Raw genomic sequence first — 22,692 nt, forward strand, 5'->3', positions numbered from 1 at the left:
TCATACTACATAACTATAATCACACACACACACACACACACACACACACACACACACACACACACACACACACACATTCTTCTAGCAGTAAGTAGGAACGGTCTGTAAGCCGAGGGACTGTGATCTCGCTGTCCTTGTATGAGCTGTTATTCTCTGCATACGGGAATGGGTGATTGGGTGACAGCAGACTCAAAGAGGTGAATCACACGCACATGCACACTCACACACACACACACACACACACACACACACACACACACACACACACACACACACACCGTTTTCAAATATTTCATACTATGCCGCTTGCTTCTTTTTAGTACAAACTAATCATGTCATTGATGCGAAATTATGTTGATACCTTGGAGTATAACTGGTGCCGTCGTCGCAATGCCTCGGAACACAACCGGTATCACCGTCAGCAAGGAATAGCTGTGCGTCTGAAGGAAGTCGACATTTACGTAGAATAGACCTCGACTTGCTAAGGCCTTTGTTCTTCGCGCCGGCATGTCACCCGATAGAAAGTGCCGTTACTGAACTTCTGGTTATGTAGTGCCTCCTCTCACCGCTGATATACACATGTCCTTGCTTTGTATATGAATAACTCATGATATGTCCTGGAATCAAATCAGCATAGAGGAAATGATAATATTCCATTTTCAAACACTGCTCGGAGATATTATGTTTTAGGAAGATTGCTCGCTTCTTTATTGCTAGTTCACCTTTGGATCAATCATTTTGTGTTATGTTCTTAAAATGAATCATCTACACACTTCAGAAATACAGTGGTTACTTTAAAATTGCACACATTGCGTTATCTATATCAATGGACAACGTTTAAACAAGAATAGGAACAATACTACCACAACACCACATCCTCTTTACACCGCACATACATATCTTTCATACTATTAGCATATCTGACACAAGGAAGTAAAACATGATAAGGTAACCATGTGCGAGTAAGCCAAGTATGTAACTATCTAGTATCAACATCCGTTAGTCTAACGTACAGGAAAGCTTTGTGATAAAGGGGAAAAAATAGCTTTTCACTACTCGCCAATGTTTCCTTTCACTGCCTTTCACATTGGCTACATGATCTCGTTATCACCTTCCCTCGCCGCTTTTCTCTTAATCACCATGCATAGAAAAACACCAACAGTACTATTATACTATACAGTCTCCATGAAGCAACAACTACCAACAGTACTATACAGTCTCCATAAAGTCATTGATTGATAAAGTCGAAGGATGAAGTTGCTCTTACTCGAAGCGCTCATTTCCTTCTTCTGTCTCTCTGACTACGATGATGGCAACATCTGGTAAAAATCCTTAAATTCCCTCATCCAAGGATCTGTTGACTTTTCCCAAATGAGATGAAGAGTGACACTTTAGGAATTTACTAAATCCTAAAAAAGGAAACTGAACCGCAGGATTTGCCAGCCGCAGGTGTAGCATTTTGTGTTGTTGCTCCTTGGCACAGATCATTGGCAGTCACTCCTGTCACTTCCAACATTTAAGATATAGAGTTGACTTCTTTGAGCGTGTCATGTTCCACCAGATCCTTCACAGAAACATCGAGAAACTTATCTGAATGCGACATAAAGGTTTGAGAAGGTTTGGCTGTGCATGGTGATGGAGCCCCGATGAGGAAAAAACATTGGCATCAGTGCCATGACGACCGTAGATCCCATAGTCATCTGGAAATCTTTCTACTCCTATATATAGTCACCACAAGACTCTTCGAAGTTAAAGCAACACTACAAATTTTCTTTCCTCTTATTTGAAATCGATCATCAAAGTTTGCAGGATTAATCTATCAATAATGACCATAAGCTTAATGATAATCATAATCATAAAAGTGAATGATAATCTTTTAATCAAACTAAGTTATGCTCAGAATTATTTCATTTATGTACTGTAATAAGTATGTCTGAAGTAGGAGGGACACTGGCCAAGGGCAACATAACTAAAGAAACGAAAAAAAAAAAAATCCCACTGAAATGCTGGATCCCGAAAAAAGTGAGACAGTACTAGAAAAAAAAAAAACAGGATAAGCATCTAAAAATCCTTCTCTCGAAAAGTTAGGAAAGAGGATTCACCGAAACAGGAAGGGAGGCACAGTTTTGAAAAAAAAAAAAAAGTAGTAGGCACCCCATCATGTCCACAAACCATTGCGAAGGATCTTACTATTTACCATTAAGTAGTCAGAGGGTGGAGGAGGATGAAGAGCAAGCCCTAGATCATCCTAAGTAGTGATCTAGCAAAGGTTTAAGCGACGAGCTCAGGTTTAGGAACAGATGAGATGGCAGTGGTGCGATCAGCTGGTGAAGGAGAGAAAGATGAAGCAAAGCTATTGGCAATACTTTTGATCAGATGCCAGAAGTCACGACAGGAGCTAGATCTTGAAAACAAATGTGGCATGAATCCGGACAGTAATATAAGGCGCACCAACTTCAAGTGATGAAGGTTCAAGTACCTTTTTGTAGGCCACGTCTAAAGCACGAGAACAGACTGCAAGGCCATCCAGCTTTATGCTCTGACAATAGGACAATAGAGTATCTTTAAACTTTCCACTTTTGACTAGAGTTCTGTTACGTAGTTGTGAATAATCTTAATACAGATGATGATGCTGATATTATTATTATTATTATTATTATTATTATTATTATTATTATTATTATTATTATTATTATTATATATTGTTATTATCATTATTATTATCAATTACAACGATGACGATAACAATAGTAGAAGACAAAGATGAAAAGAAAAAGAAAAGAAAAAAAAAAAAAAAAGAAAGAAGAATAATAAGAGAAAAGATGAAAAGAGAGAGAGAGAGAGAGAGAGAGAGAGAGAGAGAGAGAGAGAGAGAGAGAGAGATCACAACAATAACAATAGAAGACAAAGATGAAAAGAAAAAGAAAAGAAAGAAATAAAGAAAAAAAGAAAGAAGAATAAGAAGAAAAAGAAAAAAAAAGAGAGAGAGAGAGAGAGAGAGAGAGAGAGAGAGAGAGAGAGAGAGAGAGAGAGAGAGAAACCACAACAATAACAATAAAAGACAAAGATGAAAGGAAAAAAAAAAAAAGAAAGTAAATAAAGAACAGAAAAGAAAGAAGAAAAAAATGAAAAAAAGGAAGAGAGAGAGAGAGAGAGAGAGAGAGAGAGAGAGGTGGAGGAAGAGAAGAACAGCAAAACATGGAAGGAGAGGGAATATGTCAGGAACAGGAAGAGAGAGAGAGAGAGAGAGAGAGAGAGAGAGAGAGAGAGAGAGAAACCACTACGTAATACCGAAACTTTCTCCTTCATTCGCCTTTCTCCTCCAATATCTCTTCCTCTTTCCGCTTCCCTAGTGACCAACACCTCCACCAGCTCGGAATGACACGTGGGGTTTATAGGTCTCATTTTTTGTGCTATTAAGTTGTATTTTATTTATTAATTCACCATTTACATGTATTATTCCTTACGTCTTTGTGAATCTCATACTGCCTCGTCTTCTCGTCCTCTCGCCTGATACTAAAGACACGAGGAGAACACTCTCATATTATGCTAGAGAGAGAGAGAGAGAGAGAGAGAGAGAGAGAGAGAGAGAGAGAGAGAGAGAGAGAGAGAGAGAGAGAGAATGAATGAATGAATGGAGGGAGGAGGAATAAACAGCTTAGTGGTTATGTGTGTGTGTGTGTGTGTGTGTGTGTGTGTGTGTGTGTGTGTGTGTGTGTGTGTGTGCATATCATTACCTAACGATGAAAGATTCTAAAACAATAATCCGGAAGACTAACATATGCACACTAAACACCTCTCTCTCTCTCTCTCTCTCTCTCTCTCTCTCTCTCACTACTCGACACATTCTTGCGTTCCATGCTCTGTAACTTTCTACAATTACTCTCAGTTATCCAGCTTGCCATTTGTACAGTACTTCACAAGTCACTCACGCGTTCAGTTACCCACCCTCTCTGCATCGCTTCACTTATTCACATTCTTTCATTTCTCTCTCATACACTGTGTGGCAAACCTTCATTACGTCAAGAAGGAAGAAGAGAAGAGTAACGAAATAAGAAGAAACAAGGCAAAAGAAAGTGAAAACGAAAGACCCATGACTAAAGCAGGAGTGTTTGTTTTGAGTGAAGGGATGAGAAGGACCCAGCAGACGTGGGCCGTGTTAAAAAAGGTTATTAATATTAAAGAGTCTGTGACCGTGGGTGAAGGGAACCGGGAAAGATAAAGCTGTCGGCTGCCGCAGTACTGTACATACCAACCACTGGAGGCAACTCAGGCAAGCCAGCACAGAGCGAGACACTGTGCTATCCACGTGAAAAGCGAGGTGACTTGTGGGAACTTACCCGTGCTTACATTATTCCACCTCTTACTCTCTCTTGTAGTACCTCAAACTCCACCCCGATGCCTTGACTCTGTCAAATTATTCTTCTACCGCTACGACTGTGGGTATAGCACATGTCAAGGGAATACATACAGGTCACACACACACACACACACACACACACACACACACACACACACACACACACACACAATTGGATAAGTGTACATATAGAGACCCAGGGCCACACGTAAATAAACTAGGTAAATGCACACACACACACACACACACACACACACACACAGTAAAGCCCAGGCCCTGTAAAACTACAACTAGGTAAATAAACTAGGTAAATGCACACACACACACACACACACACACACACACACACACACACACACACACACAAAGACTGAACGTCATATTAGCCGAAAGAAATTTGGGACAGTTGCTATTACATTCATTGAAAACTGATAGAATCATTCAAGTGATATGGCGAGAAAACAAAACTAAATTCCAATTTCGAAACATAACATTTATTTACAAAACCTATACAAACATTACAAGGATGGCATTGAAAATATCATACACTAAAATGTAGATTTGATTTATTTCCCTCGATTTATAAGAACGATACACTACAGTAACATTGGAAGTTGGAGGATATTCATTGTCTATCGCTGAACAACTCAATGACAATGTAGTCCATGGTGACCTTGGACCCCAAAGGGTTACTTACCAAACTCAACATCATAATCTCCTAGAAGTCCTTGTTATGCACTTTTTGTTTATTTTTTAATTTTCATCCTTAATATCCATTTGCGATGGAAATTATGTACATCAATCAATTCACAACATGTCACAAAAAAAAAAAAAACACAAGCCACAAGAGAAAACCCTTGGCTGGGTGAAACGAAATTGTCCGAAAAGTAGGAAATTATGTGCTCCACCCAAATTACTTCTGTACTGGAATACTCAACACACACACACACACACACACACACACACACACACACACACACAAAAAAAAAAAAAAAGCATTGCATCCACACGCACGCAAAGTTGAATTTGATTAATTTCTTCTTCACACAACTCAAGTCAGTGAGGGTGGCGAAGCTGGATGACAGCGGAGCCCAGTTCACCACAGGCCTGCTACTAAATAAAATGATTAGCTAGAGTCTGGAAGGAGTGTCCACGATGATGGCAGATGGCCATAAAAGAGCTTGAATTGGATGTTGGCTGGGATTTCACTCAATAAAAAGATGAGCGGATGTGTTGGATGGCTGTTTTTTTTATGACTATTTCTATAACAGTTTTGCTCAGGGATTATGAATCCACATGATCCGAATCTTCATTTGCTTCATTCACTTGTCAAGATAGATTATTATATTCTAATTAAGCTAATTCCTATCACTTTTAATTTCCGTGTTGGAGTTCTGACACAGGACCTGAGATGATAAAAGGAGAAAGGAGCAGCGATGTATGAAAATAAGTATGAAGGAGACCTTGGCATGCTCATCTCTTCCGAGCGTGAACACAGTGTACGGATGTAAATACAAGAAATTCCAGATGTTCCGAGATCTTCAGCGAAGTGTGCACAGATTGATGGCATTGGAGAGGATGAGGAAGTGGAACACGTGATATTGAAGTGCATGAGGTATGTGAGAGACAGGAGAGAGAAGTAAGTGATATTTTTCTTCTTTTTCTTGTCAATTAATTGATCTGGCGGCAGTTGTGAGTCCAAAAAAGTTAGCGAGAGCCAGAATAGATTAAAGACGAGAATCATTAAGACATTACAATAGTAAACGAATAACAGAATGGAAGCGATCAGATAATAGCAATGTCGGTATACCAGCAACTCTTGTGTCAATATTGACAATCAACTCTCCTCGTGTGACGTCGGCAGGTTAGTATGAGTGAATACAAAAACTTCACATCAGAAATACGAATACGCTGGAAGATTGAAACCTCAAACTCAAATGACGTGTTTCTCTACGATTTTGCGATGTGATTGATGTTGGGTTGACATGTCTTGAAATAATATGCTTATGCTAGTGGTACCATTCAAAAATATTAGATATAATTTTTTTATGCATAACCAACTAATTTTATCTTCCCTGCACTATACGTGATACCAATGCTACTTGTGCCTAAGAGCAACATACTCCTTAGTTTCAAGGGATGGGCCAGAACCACTTTTTTCTGTCTTGACCTGAAAATTCCGCATCGTCAGGACGTGAAGTGAAGGAGAGTTGATGGTCATGCTCCAAGGAGTGTAAAGGATCACTTTCTTTACGAATACTATGAACATCTTGGTCACTTTTAAGAAGGGGTCTGAACCCGTCCCACGTGAAGCTCTTCTGACGGAGCTCTAACTCTTCTGACGACTTACCGACATTCTTATTGACCACAGGGAGATGCGAGGTAACATCAGGTAAAGTAGCAAGAGAAGTGCGGTCATATGGATACTCTAAGCCTAAGGCAATGTCAGCCAAAGTGGTCTGATGAAGATTCCGTTTGGGAACGCCTGATATCTTCTGTGATGCGCTGGTTGAGACGGTGCTAAAGGCAGAGTTAATATTTTGATGTTGTCTTTCACGGATGCTAAACTGTGAGTCCTGACCCAAAGCGATGATTGAAAGGAGTTTTGAGGGTCGAAATTGATCTCTGGAGCTACCGCGTCTTGCCTGTGTTAGATCTTGCGGGTTGGATTGGAAGTCTTGCACAGTTGTGAGGGTAGGTTTTGTTTCCCTATGATTACTGCTGAAAAGACTCTCTCCTGATGTAGAGGTAAAAGGCAAACCTAAACTGACTAAAGAATGACCTTTGTCTTCTGGTTGTGATTCAGTAAGACGATCACGAAGAGAGGGAGATGATGTGGTCTGTGGGAAGGAAAGTGAAGGCTGCCATGCACCTTGAGGAACCAACAAAGGAGTGGAGAAAGAAGCCTTCCCCACATCACGCTTGGCATTCAGAACCATTGTTATGACTTGGTCGCGGAAGGCTGAATTTATGGGCACCTTAACACGTGTGAGGCGGGCGTGTCTGTGTGCGACGCCAGATGTCTCGGTCTGAAATGCGTTGGTTTCCTTGGTTCCGGATGTCCCTGATTCTGAATTCTGTAACTGTTTCGGCAGGAATTCCTTGGGTGGCGGATTGGAAGGGAAGAACCACGGTGGAAACTTATACAACCACAAGCTCGGGGCATCACTAGCAGAGGCTGGAGACGCCCCAGGATCTGAAGGAAGGAAGGAAGGAGGGTGTTCAGCCTTCACGAACAGTGGACAGATTTGGCACAAAGCTTGAACTTCCAATCTATCTTCCTACGGTTTCTATCCTAGTCTCTGCAACTTAATCTCAAGTTTCCTTTCTCACCGTTCTGTTGCTGTTGCGGCAGAGTCACTGTTCTTCTCTTAATCGTGGTTAATTCTTCTGGCCTTAATCTTAAATGACTGACATATTTAGTGGACCCATTTTTCATCCCCCTGGGCAGTACCTCTTTTACATAACACACACACACACACACACACACACACACACACACACCTGCTTGAATCAGAAGCTCGGTAACAGAAGTTCTGGTGGCTGGGAAGGTTTTTGGTGTGAAAGGGACAACTGACTTAACCAGCAGCAACAGCAGCAGCAGCATCCACACCATGACGCTCCTCTGAAAGAAAAATAAGCGCATGAAACAATAAGTAAACAATAATGGATGCCCTCATTCAGTATTTCTATTTTAGAATGTATGATGATCGAAACAGTAACAGAAAATTCTCTCTCTCTCTCTCTCTCTCTCTCTCTCTCTCTCTCTCTCTCTCTCTCTCTCTCTCTCTCTCTCTCTGTGTGTGTGTGTGTGTGTGTGTGTGTGTGTGTGTGTGTGTGTGTGTGTGTGTGTGTGTGTGTGTGTGTTTAATTTTCATTATTCAATTTTCGCGGCACTGTAAAGATATGTCTTGTACGTATATACAGCAAATTATATTTTTGGTTAATATCCCTGTGACGGTACCTCAGTGAGCAGCGGGATAGTGCATCTATTGTATAACAAAGATTAATGCACAATCAATACTAGAAACACACTTATAGACTGACAACTTGAAGTGTGATAATGTGAAGTGTTAGTGACTAAGTTTAGGCGAGTTATCCCATAACTCGTCTATTCTGGCCGTTCTCCTCACTGGTGCAAGAGTGGAGTACAGCTCATGGATATTATGTCCCCCACCCTCCACCAATTGATGGACCTGTGGAACTACTCAACATGCGCCAGCGGAAACAGTTCCCTTTCTGTCGACATGACGCGGTGACGTCATTGCGCCACCATCTGTCGTCATGAAGACGAGTGAATGGGTTGGGACAAGTGTTATTACCAAAGACTTAACAAGATGTGCACATTTTGTAAGTCGGTAACAAATCTTGACTTAATGCGGAGTATTGTCATCAGGAAATTAGAGAAATGTCTCCAAACAGTTAGCGAATAATGTTTTCCGTTGCAATCCCACAGTTATTAAGATGTCAGAGTGAAGAAGCGGCTACAGTATAATCCTCTGCTGTACTGGCAACTCTGTCAATTGTCATCTATCAGGATGGAGTGGCTTTTGTTTGTCAATGATTCCATTCTCATGACACAATGAGGTCAGCAGCAAGAAAACCAGCAGATTTCTAGGCTGGGCAGGACCACCACCTATGACAATAACCTGATTCATCAGTCCTGTAGTGCAGTATCTCTGAAGGGAAGGCTGGTGGCAAGCGTGCAGTTCCCACCTACACTTTTGCTGAGTTTGTTTGTCCTGGATGAGGGGATGCTCCTGCTAAACCATGTGGAATGACGCGCCAGTCGAGGTCACCTCCTCTCGTTGTGTGTAACTACTAAGCTCACCACATCAGTCATGAAAGACCAGAGTTCATAACAGTACCCGACCGTGAGCCCTGCCTGTCTCCACATGTCTTTGTCGTCGTGTGGCTGAGACTTTTATCGTTGTGGCGACCAGATAAACAGTCACATTGCACGTACCCGCCATGCCGCACGATAGATTGTTCCTGTCAAACATCGACGGGCCTCAAAAGTCTACACTCAATTGTACTCCACACGTGGCACTGGGATATATAGTTCAATAACAACAGCAACAACAACAAGTGACATATCCATCAACGCTCACTCACCACTGCGTACCCAAGAACAAAACATACATTCACGCCCACTCACTCAACTTTTAAAACACACACACACACACACAGAGAGAGAGAGAGAGAGAGAGAGAGAGAGAGAGAGAGAGAGAGAGAGAGAGAGAGAGAGAGATACATAAGTTGTCAGTTTGCAGAGATCTGCATGGCAAAGAAAGAAGAATGAAAAACGAGATTTGTTTATTCATTCGCTGTGTTGCGTGGCTGTGTTGTGTATTATGTAGGATATTCGTCATTGAAGGAAAACATTCACGTTCCCTCAGTGTATTATGACTATGTATAGTTCAGACTTACAGGATGTGTGGCGGAACCTTTACGAATGATGACTGTTAACTGTGAAGGCGGTGCACACAACTTCAAGGTTTAACTTCCATGAACACTCCATATACTTTCAATGGCGCCTTTTGAAATTACAGTGTTTAACTTACTCAAAGCATTATTTAGAACAAAATAGTTACAAGTTTTATGTCTCTCTTTACTTATCACATAATTTACTTAGTTATCCATGATGAAGTGGTACAGTGTGTTCACCTTGCCGGTATTATCTGCGTTGCGGAGAACCATCATCTCAAGAAAACCGCCTCGGGTCCGGCCGGTTGAGCCAGCACCTATTATTATTATTCCCTTCTGCTGCGTCTTGCCTAACTGGTTGTGAAATCATCCATGTTTACATAAACATTTGTCTTCCACTTTCACTCTATTCTCAGAAGTTGCAGATTAGAGCATCGTCATGTTATTAGTTGTTTATCAATCTGTCAATCCATTGTGAATTACACCTGAATTGCTTTACCTGAAATATTTTGATGATGGTGATGATGATGATGAGTATGGTGAATGAGAGAGAGAGAGAGAGAGAGAGAGAGAGAGAGAGAGAGAGAGAGAGAGAGAGAGAGAAGTTTAAATTGCACTAGGTATTTGTTATATGAGAGATTACGATCCGTGAAAAGTTCGCAATAGTAAGAACTCACATATATCGAACATTTCACCCCATTTATCATAAGGGGTTAAGTTCCGCGACCTATTTTTAAGCACTCTAAAATCTAGATACTTATTCAGGCAACGCTTCGCAAAAAAGTGAATAAATGAATAAATAAAATGAAATCACAATAGTGATAATATAAGACTAAACAGAACAGTAAAATTTATTAATAAAGATGATGCTTGCAAAAAAGTAATATGAAAACACACTGTAAAAAATAAGAAAAGAAAATTGTGGGCTGTGTGCGGCGCGAGGAAAGCGTGAGAAAACATTTACCCCAGCGCCATCTAGGTATTGCAAGTCTGCTACCCTCCCTCACCCGCCATGCCAATGCCGCACCACAGCCGCTGCTCGCATGATGGGGTACTTTCCTCACAGACTAAACATACTTGGCACAGTTTGGTCACTCACATACGATACAATTCCCATATTTGGAATTCGCATGTATCGAATAGCTGGTGTAGTGTAGTGAGTTGTATCTGCTTCGTGAAGCTTGTAGCTATAGGCCTACCTCATATCTTAAATGCCCATGCGTCATATTGTTAGCATAAAGACTCTAGCTTCGGGGCAATGACTATAGGTAGCGGGATTTGTTATGCTTCAGGAGTCGGTGAAGTGTGTGTGTGTGTGTGTGTGTGTGTGTGTGTGTGTGTGTGTGTGTTGTTAGTAGTAGTAGTAGTAGTAGTAGTAGTAGTAGTAGTTTCAATCACTCCACAGCTACATATTCAATGAAGTTTTACTGTCCACTTCAGCGACAAAGAAAGGCAATAAAGTGTTGCTTCTTACCTACTAAAAAAAAGTGCAGGAGGAAATACACTTCTTGAACATTATGGCAAATATCGACTCATCAAAATTAAAAGAATTGCTACTGTTTTGATGCAAGAAAAATATATATGTTAGATATATTACACGGAAATTATATAACTAAAAAGGCAAAATTACACATTAGGTACGGACTGCGTTGCCTGAAAATGGCAACAAAAATATAAGATACAACAACGGTCTCAGACATTACAGCGAATGAATTTACAACATAATTCGTAGACCTAGCTTATATTCCACACGTATCCTCACACTGAACTGAAGTTAATTTTCTTACATTTCCTGTTTTATGCCGGAAGCAATGACGCTCAAGTGATTCATAACGATATTACTTGACCGGCCCTCTCTGACTAAACACCAAAAATGTTCACAAAAACTAAACCAAGAAAGCTGGTGATACTGAATGATTAGATGCACAAACATCAAGTAACATTGAGAATCACAGTGATGACACCAGAAACAGTTCTTATTTCATGTAACCACCATACGTAAAGGATAAAGAGGAAAAAAATGATAACGCCACTGTGCAGCTTATGGTTATTAAAAGCTGTTTTTATCACGAACAAACTGTAAAGCAAACACAATAATGAGACCAACACATTCATCTTGCTCACTATTTCATGGAGGAAAAGGTGTGAATCTACGAGACCACAATGTGTAGGTTGTATACTGTCCGCGAGACCCTCACTCTGCCGTGCGTGAAGTAGATGAGAACTCACGTGACTCGGGGAGGAGGAGGAAGGGAAAGGAAGAGCAACCACCACTCACCACTAGACTAGAGAAATACTGCTAGCCACCCGCTTAACCCACTGGCGGCTGGTGAGTGGTGACTGCTCTGATGCTGCAAGTCACCTCTCTTTCTCCTCCACCCCTCCTCTCTCTCTCTCTCTCTCTCTCTCTCTCTCTCTCTCGTTGATAAATTTATTTTGAAATGGAGAGAGAGAGAGAGAGAGAGAGAGAGAGAGAGAGAGAGAGAGAGAGAGACTATATTAGTTGCAAGTTAGATTTCAGAAACAGATCAGCTTAGTTCGGCTTGTCATACTACGTCTTTCTTAGAACAACTCAAACTGTATAATAAGGAAATACAGGAAGCAGAGAGTTCCACATTTCAATAGTGGAAGGATTTATAAAAAGAAAATATTAGTGATTTCTAACATGTGTTCATAAGATCGAACACAGATCGATGGGCACTGCCCGTAAACAGGCACAACGGAAGTGTTTTCCATACGGTCGTCGGTACCCAGACTCAACTTGCTCAGTCAGACTTGGACAACAGCCAGAGCGCGTGGTCGTCGTCGTCCAGGCGGGACTAGCTGCAGTAAGCCGTTTGCGGTATGATAACTATGACTATGTTGACCAATAAAGCTCTAATGAGTAAGAAATGAGATCGAGACCTTTGATCCGTACCGGGAATAGAAACAGACATGTCGGCCAATCATTAGAGTGAACAATGCATTGACAGCCTCTGCCCCTTGCCTCCATATGAGGTTTGGTGTGTCTGGCAGCGATGTCATAATGAGCGCGGGCAGTGCCAGGTGATTTCACGAAACACCAACATAGGGCACAAGCGGTAATAGACGGGCAATCTGCTCGGTTGTGCCCGCGGGCAATGGTCGATCGTCTGAACTGTCCTGACACTGTCCTGAATGTCCTAAATATATCATAATGCACCCACACTGCCAGACTTCCCTCGTCATTGTTCAGTAAAATGTCACTGTCTGGCATACTAATCCATCCCCACTACTCACTGTCATTATAAGGCGTGCAATAATATACACTACAATAACTACAATAGCACGCTATTTCTCTCTCTTTCTCTCTCTCTCTTTCTCTCATCATGTCGGCAAAGCTTATTGCTTCAATGTTATTACCAATTTCCATGGCGATATGATGTGCCATCACATGCCATCTCACATTTAGGCAATTGTTTTTTCCACTTGGCAGCAGCCACAGAGCCTACGCAGTCGTCAAAATCCACGAATCCGTACCGTCATTAGATATACGAGTACAAGATGTTCATATAAATCGTGACGTAACATTAGTAAAGAGTGATTGCATTGAAATTAAGTGTACTTTTCGTTAATCCAAGAGATACTCAATTACTGCAAGAAAGATGGTAACAGTGAGAAAACTTATCAACTCTGAAGAAAGACAGTAACAATGGAAATCGTGTCTTGCATGTCTGTAGAACCTCACTCCACGCAACTCGTTTCTAAATTGATCTGTTCATTTTTTTTTTTTTATCAAAATATATGGTTTATCCTTAATTGACAGAGAGAGAGAGAGAGAGAGAGAGAGAGAGAGAGAGAGAGAGAGAGAGGAGAAGAAATAATAAGAGTCAAAATTATATTTTTTATTGACAGACCATACCAATATGGTCTCCCTGCTCTAAGTGGGGAATTCCGTGTGCCATATCACACCAAACCATCAAATGTCACATATTTGGCAGTCTCATAATACATATTATAAGGTTTTATATCTTGAGCAACATATTCGCTACGAAACCAGATCCCTCCTCATTTTGCTGTATTATGTCATTGAGTTCCTCCAGACCCATACATCAGAGAAGGAAATGCAGAGGAATCAACAGTGGTCACAAATGGAGAGGTCCTTTCTGTGCATCAAACACTCCTGTGTATCACACTGGTAGTACACGCTTGTAAGGGAAGCTTTTGGTGGGACCAAAATAGAGGTAAAGTGAGACGAATGAAAAAGTCAAAATCTGCTCACGTGTTACACTCTTCCAAACACAACCTTAGGCAGTGCACTGCAATAGAAAATCGTAATCTTTTCACAAGATTTTATCATCCAAATTATAAGACTACTTAGTACTTAGCACTTGGATCAACGTTCTATGGTATGTCTTGCATTACCTATTATCTTTGAACTTCTTGTCCTAAGTATTTAAGGCATAAAAATGCACACACACACACACACACACACACACACACACACACACACACACACAACACAGCACAACAACACAGAATAACAACACAACACAATACATCACCTCACACACACACACACACACACATACACACACACACACACACAACACAGCATAACAACACAACACATCACAACACAATACATCACCCCACACACACACACACACACACGTAGCCTATAAATGCCATTCATTAATTAATTCTCATACTATTAACTGAATTAATTCCCACTCTTATTATGTCTTCAAACTAAGAGTAAGGCCTGACATACTGCTTTCATCCCTCCTTTATGGGCGAGAGCTACTTTTTCTTTTTCTGCAGTAAGAGATGCCGAAGAGAAGATGCTTCGTCTCTTAGTGTAGCTACTTGCGCTCTCAGCACTGAATTTTCCTTCTCCAGAAAAGAGGCACGAATGGCAATCTGCATAGGGAAACAGAGTTATTAAATTGTGTATTAGACTGGCCCCTTGAATCCTGCACTGTACATGTAATACAGCAAGTCACTGAGATCCGAGTGTCTCCAGAAATGCTACATGGTCCTTCTATCAGTTACTCAGGCGTGACATACGCTCCTCTCACCACCCACCTGATCCTCGCGCTGCTTCCTGGCGTCCCGAGACTTTTTGGCTGCCAGGTTGTTTCTTCTTCTCCGCTCGTAATACTTTTCGTCTTTCAATGTTTCTGGAATAGGTTTTTTCTCGCCTCGTGGGCGTCGTGGCGCCGAAGACGCTAACGCCCGCACCAGAAGGCTAGAGCCGCCCATCACATCTGTAACACAATCCTTGGTCATGTCATGGGAAACTTCGCTCAACAAAATAAGGTTAACCTGCTTGTCTTTTAGTAGGCCTTGTTTATCCCTAAGTTTTTAATAAGTAATAATGACAAGGTAAATATCTAGAACAAGTCGCCGTGGTACAGTGGAACCATGCGTGCTTTGGGGTTCGAGGGTCTCCAAGAGCACGGGTTCAAATCCTGTCCACGGTCCGAGTGTAGGTTGGGATTCTTCACTCGGGGCAACGGTTTCCTTACGGGTGGGCTTTGAGATGATGACAGATCCAAACATATTGTATAAGTAACGCTATTTCAACACTACAATGTGTATCAAAGGACTCACTGTCAGAGTGGAGGGAAGAGTAGGGCAGGAGTGGATGATGGTTGGTTTGAGTGGTGAGGGAGCCCAAAAGAGCTTGTGTTGCTAGAACTTGTTGCTGTTTTTGCTGCTGTTCACGAAAGCTCTCTGTCATCCTGGCTGCAATGTCTCTGTCCTCCTCCTGGCGGGTGGCTTCCCCAGGCTCCTGAATAACGAGTATAGATTATTAACAAACAAACACACTAACAAACAAACAAACAGGAGGACACAAACATGCATGAGAGAGAGAGAGAGAGAGAGAGAGAGAGAGAGAGAGAGAGAGAGATATGCGTCTGATAGTGAGCTGATGTAGACTCTGACAAGTCAAGCTTGTTGCTAAAAAAGACAAAGGCCAAGATTATAATAACATCTGCTAAAGGACACAGCTTAAAAGTCCACTGAAATTCGGAGATGTCTTCTTTTCTACCAAGGACTCCGTCAACATCTGGAGGTCCATTTAAACTTCTGCTTCATTACCATCCGGGGAGTGCTGAAAGCAAAGCTTCTTAAGACTGACCCCTCTGTTACGTAAAGCACCTAGTCGACACAGAAGGCTCATGAAGCTTTACAATCCACAGGTGAGGCCTGTCACGATGTACTGCATCCCTCATCTGAATATCAGTACCGTCTTCCCTTACTGGACCAGTGCAGCGAGGTGAACGCCTTATGAATGGTGCCAGCGGTCAGCAACAGAAACAACACCAATGGCAACGGAAACCACAACACCAGCGGCAGCAGCCACAACCACCACCACGCTGCCTACAGTAGGACGCTTCTCGCAGCAGAATGAGGGTCATTGCATAGCTCGGTGCTCTTACCGGACTGAACAAGGCCCAATCCGCTGCAGCTGTGTTCTTAAAATGCATAGGGCTCTCATATGAAATATTTTGCAAGGTCACAAAGATGATTGGTCAGTTTCCTTTTTCGCCTCGGACACGTTAGATGTATTGGTGAAAAGTTCTCAATGACTCAGAATACGGATCTTAGCTCCGCATTATTTCTACACTGACAGTGACTACAATGCTGCCAAATACAGATATCAAATCATATACAGTGACCAAGAAAATCTACCGTATTATAGATGAAGACCTAAAAATTTCCATTTAAGATGGGTCTACAGTACACGAACAGCCGCAAATATCTGGAGCAGGTGGCAAGTTTCATCCGATAGCATCAACACGGCGAAGAGTAGCCGCTGGCTCGCTAGTCGCTGCATCAAAACATACAATCAGGATGGAGATATCTGACGACCTAGTTGCTGTAATTGGAAGTTTGACGATATACTTCAAGAAAACAGAAAAGACGTTATTGTGGGCAGGTTTCCTCAAGTGACGATGTTGATAAACCAATTCCACTTCTATCTTCCACTTGTTTCACTCTACAACAATATTTCTTTTTTTTTTTTCCTATTATGTACGAGTATCTATATTCGTTCAAATTTGACCCAGAAAATTACCGGAAAACAGCCGAACAAACCGATATAGCGTTGTCCAGAGGACTACTCCGGCAACGCGGCTGCATTTCGCAGCCGCGTTGCACAAATCCAAGTAGCCGCGAATTGCCCAGTATAAACCAGCATTTAGAGTTTATTTGAAAATTTGATAATTATTATGCAAAATTACAGTGTTTTTTTCCGACAGATTGTCCTACATGTACGATACGTTAGCATCACAATGCAGTGAACTTGACAGATATAGCGAAGAATCAGTGTCTGATACGTACGCATGACGAGGTCTCCATGTGCTTGTGTACCTGTATCCAAACACAGCTCATGCTTACCATCCTAAGGAAAAAATTTAATTAGATAATTAGAGAGAGAGAGAGAGAGAGAGAGAGAGAGAGAGAGAGTGTGTGTGTGTGTGTGTGTGTGCACGAAGCACTGTACCTGATGAGTATCCTGGTGGCGGCTTCTATCCCAGTACCCGCCACGGTCTCTGCTATCGTCAGCTCCTCTGTTGTAGATGTGGTTCTGGTCATACTGTTCCACCAGAGTGTCGTAAAGTGGATGAAAGGTGTTCAAAGGCTGGTGTTCTCCGGGGCGCTGGTCGTAGGTTGGTTCTCGTGGTAGTGTTGAGTTAGAAGGAATGTTGTGGTGATCATCGCTGTAACGACTGTAACTCCTTTGTGTTGTGGGGGGCGGGGACAAGGCACGAAGGGGCGACATGGACAAGTTATGAGGCTCAGGACTGCCGATGCTCCCCTCGCTGATACCTGATGGAAAAAAGACTAACGTTAGAACTCCGTCTACGAAATGAAAGGACACAAGAAATGCTTTCATATCTGACTCATCTTATTGGACCACGCATGTAGTGTGTTTACTATCAATGCCAATTCTGCAAAAGGTTGTTCATCAAGACCAATATTTGTTTTCAACGGTTTTGTTTCAAGCCTCTTCCTGTCTGCCAATGTTCTTCTCTGGTGTCTTAATGTGTGGACCTCGATCATCACGCACTTTGAGAATTACCGCGTTCTGAGTATTCCAGTAATGGAATCGGAGCGTAACTGTTGTTAAGAGGGGAACTCTGGGGTTGAGTAGGGATCAGGAACTAAGCAACGCGGCTCCAATTACCTACGAGAACCATTGATCGGTCTCCCTCCACCACGTGACACCTGCCTCACCTCTTGCATTTTTTACCCGGATGATACCTCTGTCTGGGAAGCAAACCACATGTTACCGTGCGCACGTTTCGTATCCAAATCTCCATTCCATAAGCTTTGTCCTTATAAACATTGTGTTCTACAGTGTAAATATATTTTTTTCACGTTGCTCATTAATTGCATCCGTTTACCATTATGATATCCGCTAACAAACCCATTTGTCAGACAGCATACTTGAGCATAATTGATGTCTACTCAGAACAAGTTTAGATACTACAACAAGGATGACTGTTGTAACGTTTGGGTGGGAGCCGCTGCTACGCGACCATGCTTTATGGTGTCATAATTCAAGGGTTGCGTGACGCGCCGCTCACTTCACTACACTGTAACTAATGCGTCACTACGATCACTAGCCAGAAAAGAGTTTACTAAAATGGTATTTGTTTCACATCTTATAAAGTCTTGTGATTTTATTAACTCGCAACGAATGGGCCAACTAAAAAGTAATACTTATAGTAAATATACCACTAAGGTTTTCTTAATTGGTCTTTTATGAAACATTTCTTCTTGCATGGGTAATACCGAACTGAAATGATAAATAGAATAACTGATACATAACGTTTTAATTTAGGGAACACGGAAAATGTTCGCAGCACTTCGTACCCGATACTGTGTTTGAACGATGATATTGTTGTGTTCTTACGTAGTTAAGTATAATTGATCGTTCAGTAGATTACCTGCATCACCCTCTCCACTTCACTGGTCACTTCCTCATTAATTTCAATCAAGTTAGATATCTAAGTTTCAAATAAAAATGTACTAAAATACAAAACCATCGAAGGACTTATAACTTGTCATGGTTACATACGTCACTAAGTAATTCACGGCTGGTCTTCAATACAAGTCTTTACAGCACATCACGAACACTCAAAATTATATTCAACAACAATAACTTCATGAAAAAATAAGCACACTCGTCATTTCATCCTGTAATTGTTGTCCATTTACATACTTCTAGCAAACATACCACGGATAAAAGGAACTCAAATATGCTCAGAAAAAAAAATACCCAAATATTCAGTAAATATAGAAAAGTCTTCAACAAATGCATTTCTTTAGCAATTACTGAATTTGTACAACGTAGATCTAATAACAGTTCCTTCAAGCACTCATGACATTACAGTCCATGTCACCAAAGAACCTCCTCTAAAACAAAGAATAGAAATACGCAACCTCACATCGCTCAACTTAAAACGAAAACTTGAAAAGATTAAAAAAAAAAAAAAAAATCCCACAGCTGCCAGGAAATAACCATGGAGTAAAGATATCTTTTGCCAATCATCCGACACAGCTAACTCTTGCATAGGATTGCTGAACGACACACACACAATTCTCTCTCTCTCTCTCTCTCTCTCTCTCTCTCTCTGTGTGTGTGTGTGTGTGTGTGTGTCTCTCTCTCTCTCTCTCTCTCTCTCTCTCTCTCTCTCTCTCTCTCTGTGTGTGTGTGTCTGTGTCTCTCTCTCTATATCTCTCTCTCGTATATATATATGTGTGTGTGTGTGTGTGTGTATATATATATATATATATATATATATATATATATATATATATATATATATATATATATATATATATATATATATATATATATATATATATATATATATATATATATATGAATGGAGTTTTGTTTATTGTTTCGTCGCCATAACTGCTTATGTTTTTTTTTATTCACGATTAGTTAACGTATTACATGAACACACACACACACACACACACACACACACACACACACACACACACACTATACGAGGGAAATAATAGAAGTGGGCGTGTTGAGGGATTTGTCAAGTAAGTTAAAGCATTACAGCGAGGGGGAGGCAATCGAAGCTGTGGTGTGATTGAGCGTCATGGTGGATGTGTATGTATACCACGGAGGGAGAATGTGTTGTTAGTAACCGGTGCACAGGTTCCACAGTGATATATTATTCAACATTGTTATTACAGATGACAGTTCAAACCCCAAATATGACCATCGCAATGTTATTAGTTGAGTAAATACATATCATAGAAGTACCTCCCAAATACATGAACTTGTTTGTGTTACATAAGTAGTAATACAAGTCTGAAGTTTCGTCAAAATTTTAGGGAGAAGCTGACGTTGCAAGGCGCCGAGGGTGTGGTGCGGATGTGATGACTGGCTCATGAAGGCGCACGAGATAATTCACAAACTTGTCCGTCTTTTCCTGCCATAAACTTTTGGTCATAAAAGTAAATTGTGCGCGAAGAGTTATACCAATAATACTATCAAGTGTACTCAACGTACTGCATTGTTTTGAACATTGAAATATTTAATCATCTTTACACGAAAACTGATTGTCGTCCTCTCCCTCACAACATGCTGACAGTCACCCACACACCGTCTCTTTTCTACTACTCTGTTTCTGCACGGCATCGCTCATCCATTTCACCCTCTCGTCCTACTCGTGTTTTTCTTCCTCTTGGAACATTCAGAGACAGAGCCTCTCAAAAACTTTGAGCTTTGTTCCATTTATATCCATACGAATGTTTCCTATTCATCTAATAAATAGTACAGTAGCCGTCTAGCATGTAACGTGCTTATATGGGAAAATTAATTACTTGCAGGTTTTGGGCATATGCTGTCCTTTTAAATAATCATAGAATTATTTTTCCAAAGAGAAAAATTAATATTCATCAAAACGGTCTAATTTCTCTCTATATGATCAAATAAACGAACGCATATAACCCTATCCTATAAGGGAGAGCGCGTCGAGTCAGGTCAAGGCTGGTCTCATGGGAGTTGAGGGCTCCTGGATGCGGATTTCAAAATTCCGAGGAAATTGTTGTGGCCTTTTTTCAAAACTTTCAATACTTTCTACACATATACTGTTCATACGATATGGAAATGAATTTTACATAAGCAATTCCTAAGTTATAGTTCCCCTCACGTCATTCATAAGGTCAGTTTTCCTGAGGACCGCGTGTTGGAGCCTGGAGGCAGCGTCGCACAGGCCTTCCTCAGGCTCCCAAGGGGCTCCTGGGGTCGTTGGGGCGGTGGCGATCGTGGAAGTTGGGTTATTTTAGTTTCCGGTTACCATTTTTAATAACATTCCAATATTGCAGCTTCTTTTCGCGGCACAATGAAGTTTAAAGTCATCATTATTATTACTATCATTATAATTACATGTATTATTGCTCAAAACAACATGTATAGTATCACCTGTTGCAAATATAATATACACGTCTGATCCACACCAAAAGAGGCATTCACATCCCTCACAAGTCATAAGTGTCATCACGTTTACCCTGCATACTCCACCTCTTTCAACTCCTGATATGCGAACTTTCACTAATACTTCACAAAGTAAATCACATGCTTCGTTGTCAACATGAAATCAAATAGTACAAATTTATCATTTTGAATCATGTTATGCTGCTGTGACAAGCGACTTACCTGAACCTCCGTCAGAGTCAAGGGCGGCCTGGTGATGCAGTTTTTTAGACAGTAATCTAATTTCTTGTTCTCGCATCATCAATAAATTGTTTAAGAAACTCTGATGATCAGTTGTCCTCCCCTGGCCTGCCATTTCTTGACTGTCCTGTCCTCGAATAAGAAAATACTCGATCTAACGCAGGCGTATCGCACTCCACAGCCGCACGAGCGACTGTCCACCACCAACTGGTTGAGTAGAGTTGATCCGACCACCTCACTATCCCCTCCTTCCCTCTCTCCCCACCCCACACCTGTCCTTACTCCCACTGGTCAAGAGGTCAATTTGCTCATGCAGCTCTCCATCACCGCTTTATTTGTGTTTATGTTTCATTGGCTACTATTTATGGTAATGGCATATTTGGTATCAGTGATATTTATATTGTGGCCCAAAAGAAGAAGAGACAGAATGTATAAATTAATAGGACTCAAAATAGAGGACAGATGTTGTTTAGTGAAACTTGACGAAACTCAGGAAAATGGTTTAATTCCCATAAGGGAATAACCGAGGTCACGTGAGGGTACATAACGGGCAGGTCACCTTGGGTTCTCATGTGACCTGCGGCTCTCACGGGTAAAAGAATTAAGAAAGGTCGACCTGGCCACTCCTCAGGTCTCGCCTCAGTCTACTGATTGTCAAGTGTCAATCTTTCTTTACGAGTGTTCGAGGCATGACCGCCGAGGCCCAAGTGTCGCGCTGGTGCCTCACTCTTAATCAATACCTGGCAATAGTTACACTAAGTAGAGTAAGCTCACACCGATACCACTCATGCACCAAACTTTAAAGAAAGAGAGAAAAAAAAAACACGAACCACGCAGTCCATGACGCACGCAATTTTCAGTTTTTACTGAAATCTAACATAAAAGGCATGAGCAGGTGTAAGCAATATGACAACAAGAACCACTCACATACTTGCCTCACAAACGACTCATTGTTTCATTTCAGGTACTCTCCACGCGTGTTCTTGGTTAATACTTGAATCTAACAGACAGAAGGCTGGCTTCTGTAATGTGTGCGTGTGTTATCACGGCCGTCTGTTGGTCACCCAGCCAGTCTTTCCCCTACGGAGAGCTCAGAGCTCGTAGTGACCGATCATCAGGTAGAACTGAGACCACACCACACTCCACACACCGGCAAAGCGAGGCCACAACCTCTCGAGTTACATCCCGTACCTATTTACTGCTAGGTGAACAGGGGCTATACATT

General features: G+C 41.4%; 2 protein-coding genes across 5 annotated transcripts; both read right to left on the reverse strand.

Annotated features, from left to right (window-relative positions):
- Nucleotides 1-4,852: 4,852 nt before the first annotated feature.
- Nucleotides 4,853-12,115, reverse strand: LOC123518140. Of its 2 annotated transcripts, none has more exons than XM_045278806.1 (3): nt 12,017-12,115; nt 7,865-7,985; nt 4,853-7,556 (listed from the first exon to the last, which is right to left on the reverse strand). In XM_045278806.1, the coding sequence occupies exons 2-3, from the start codon at nt 7,974-7,976 to the stop codon at nt 6,493-6,495; spliced, it is 1,176 nt and encodes a 391-aa protein (XP_045134741.1). In that variant the 5' UTR covers nt 7,977-7,985; nt 12,017-12,115; the 3' UTR covers nt 4,853-6,492. The 2 variants fall into 2 exon arrangements, with proteins under 2 accessions (XP_045134741.1, XP_045134742.1); XM_045278807.1 differs by having other exon boundaries at nt 12,066-12,109.
- Nucleotides 12,116-14,383: 2,268 nt separating this feature from the next.
- Nucleotides 14,384-22,569, reverse strand: LOC123518113 (CCAAT/enhancer-binding protein beta-like). Of its 3 annotated transcripts, none has more exons than XM_045278730.1 (5): nt 22,403-22,569; nt 17,262-17,587; nt 15,362-15,542; nt 14,834-15,015; nt 14,384-14,668 (listed from the first exon to the last, which is right to left on the reverse strand). In XM_045278730.1, the coding sequence occupies exons 2-5, from the start codon at nt 17,538-17,540 to the stop codon at nt 14,549-14,551; spliced, it is 762 nt and encodes a 253-aa protein (XP_045134665.1). In that variant the 5' UTR covers nt 17,541-17,587; nt 22,403-22,569; the 3' UTR covers nt 14,384-14,548. The 3 variants fall into 3 exon arrangements, with proteins under 3 accessions (XP_045134665.1, XP_045134666.1, XP_045134664.1); XM_045278731.1 differs by lacking the exon at nt 22,403-22,569 and adding an exon at nt 20,944-20,966; XM_045278729.1 differs by lacking the exon at nt 22,403-22,569 and adding an exon at nt 21,450-21,742 and having other exon boundaries at nt 14,385-14,668.
- Between the last annotated feature and the right edge of the window lie 123 nt (nt 22,570-22,692).

This window comes from Portunus trituberculatus, chromosome 43, assembly GCF_017591435.1.
Source record: "Portunus trituberculatus isolate SZX2019 chromosome 43, ASM1759143v1, whole genome shotgun sequence".
Classification (NCBI taxonomy): Eukaryota; Metazoa; Arthropoda; class Malacostraca; order Decapoda; family Portunidae; genus Portunus; species Portunus trituberculatus.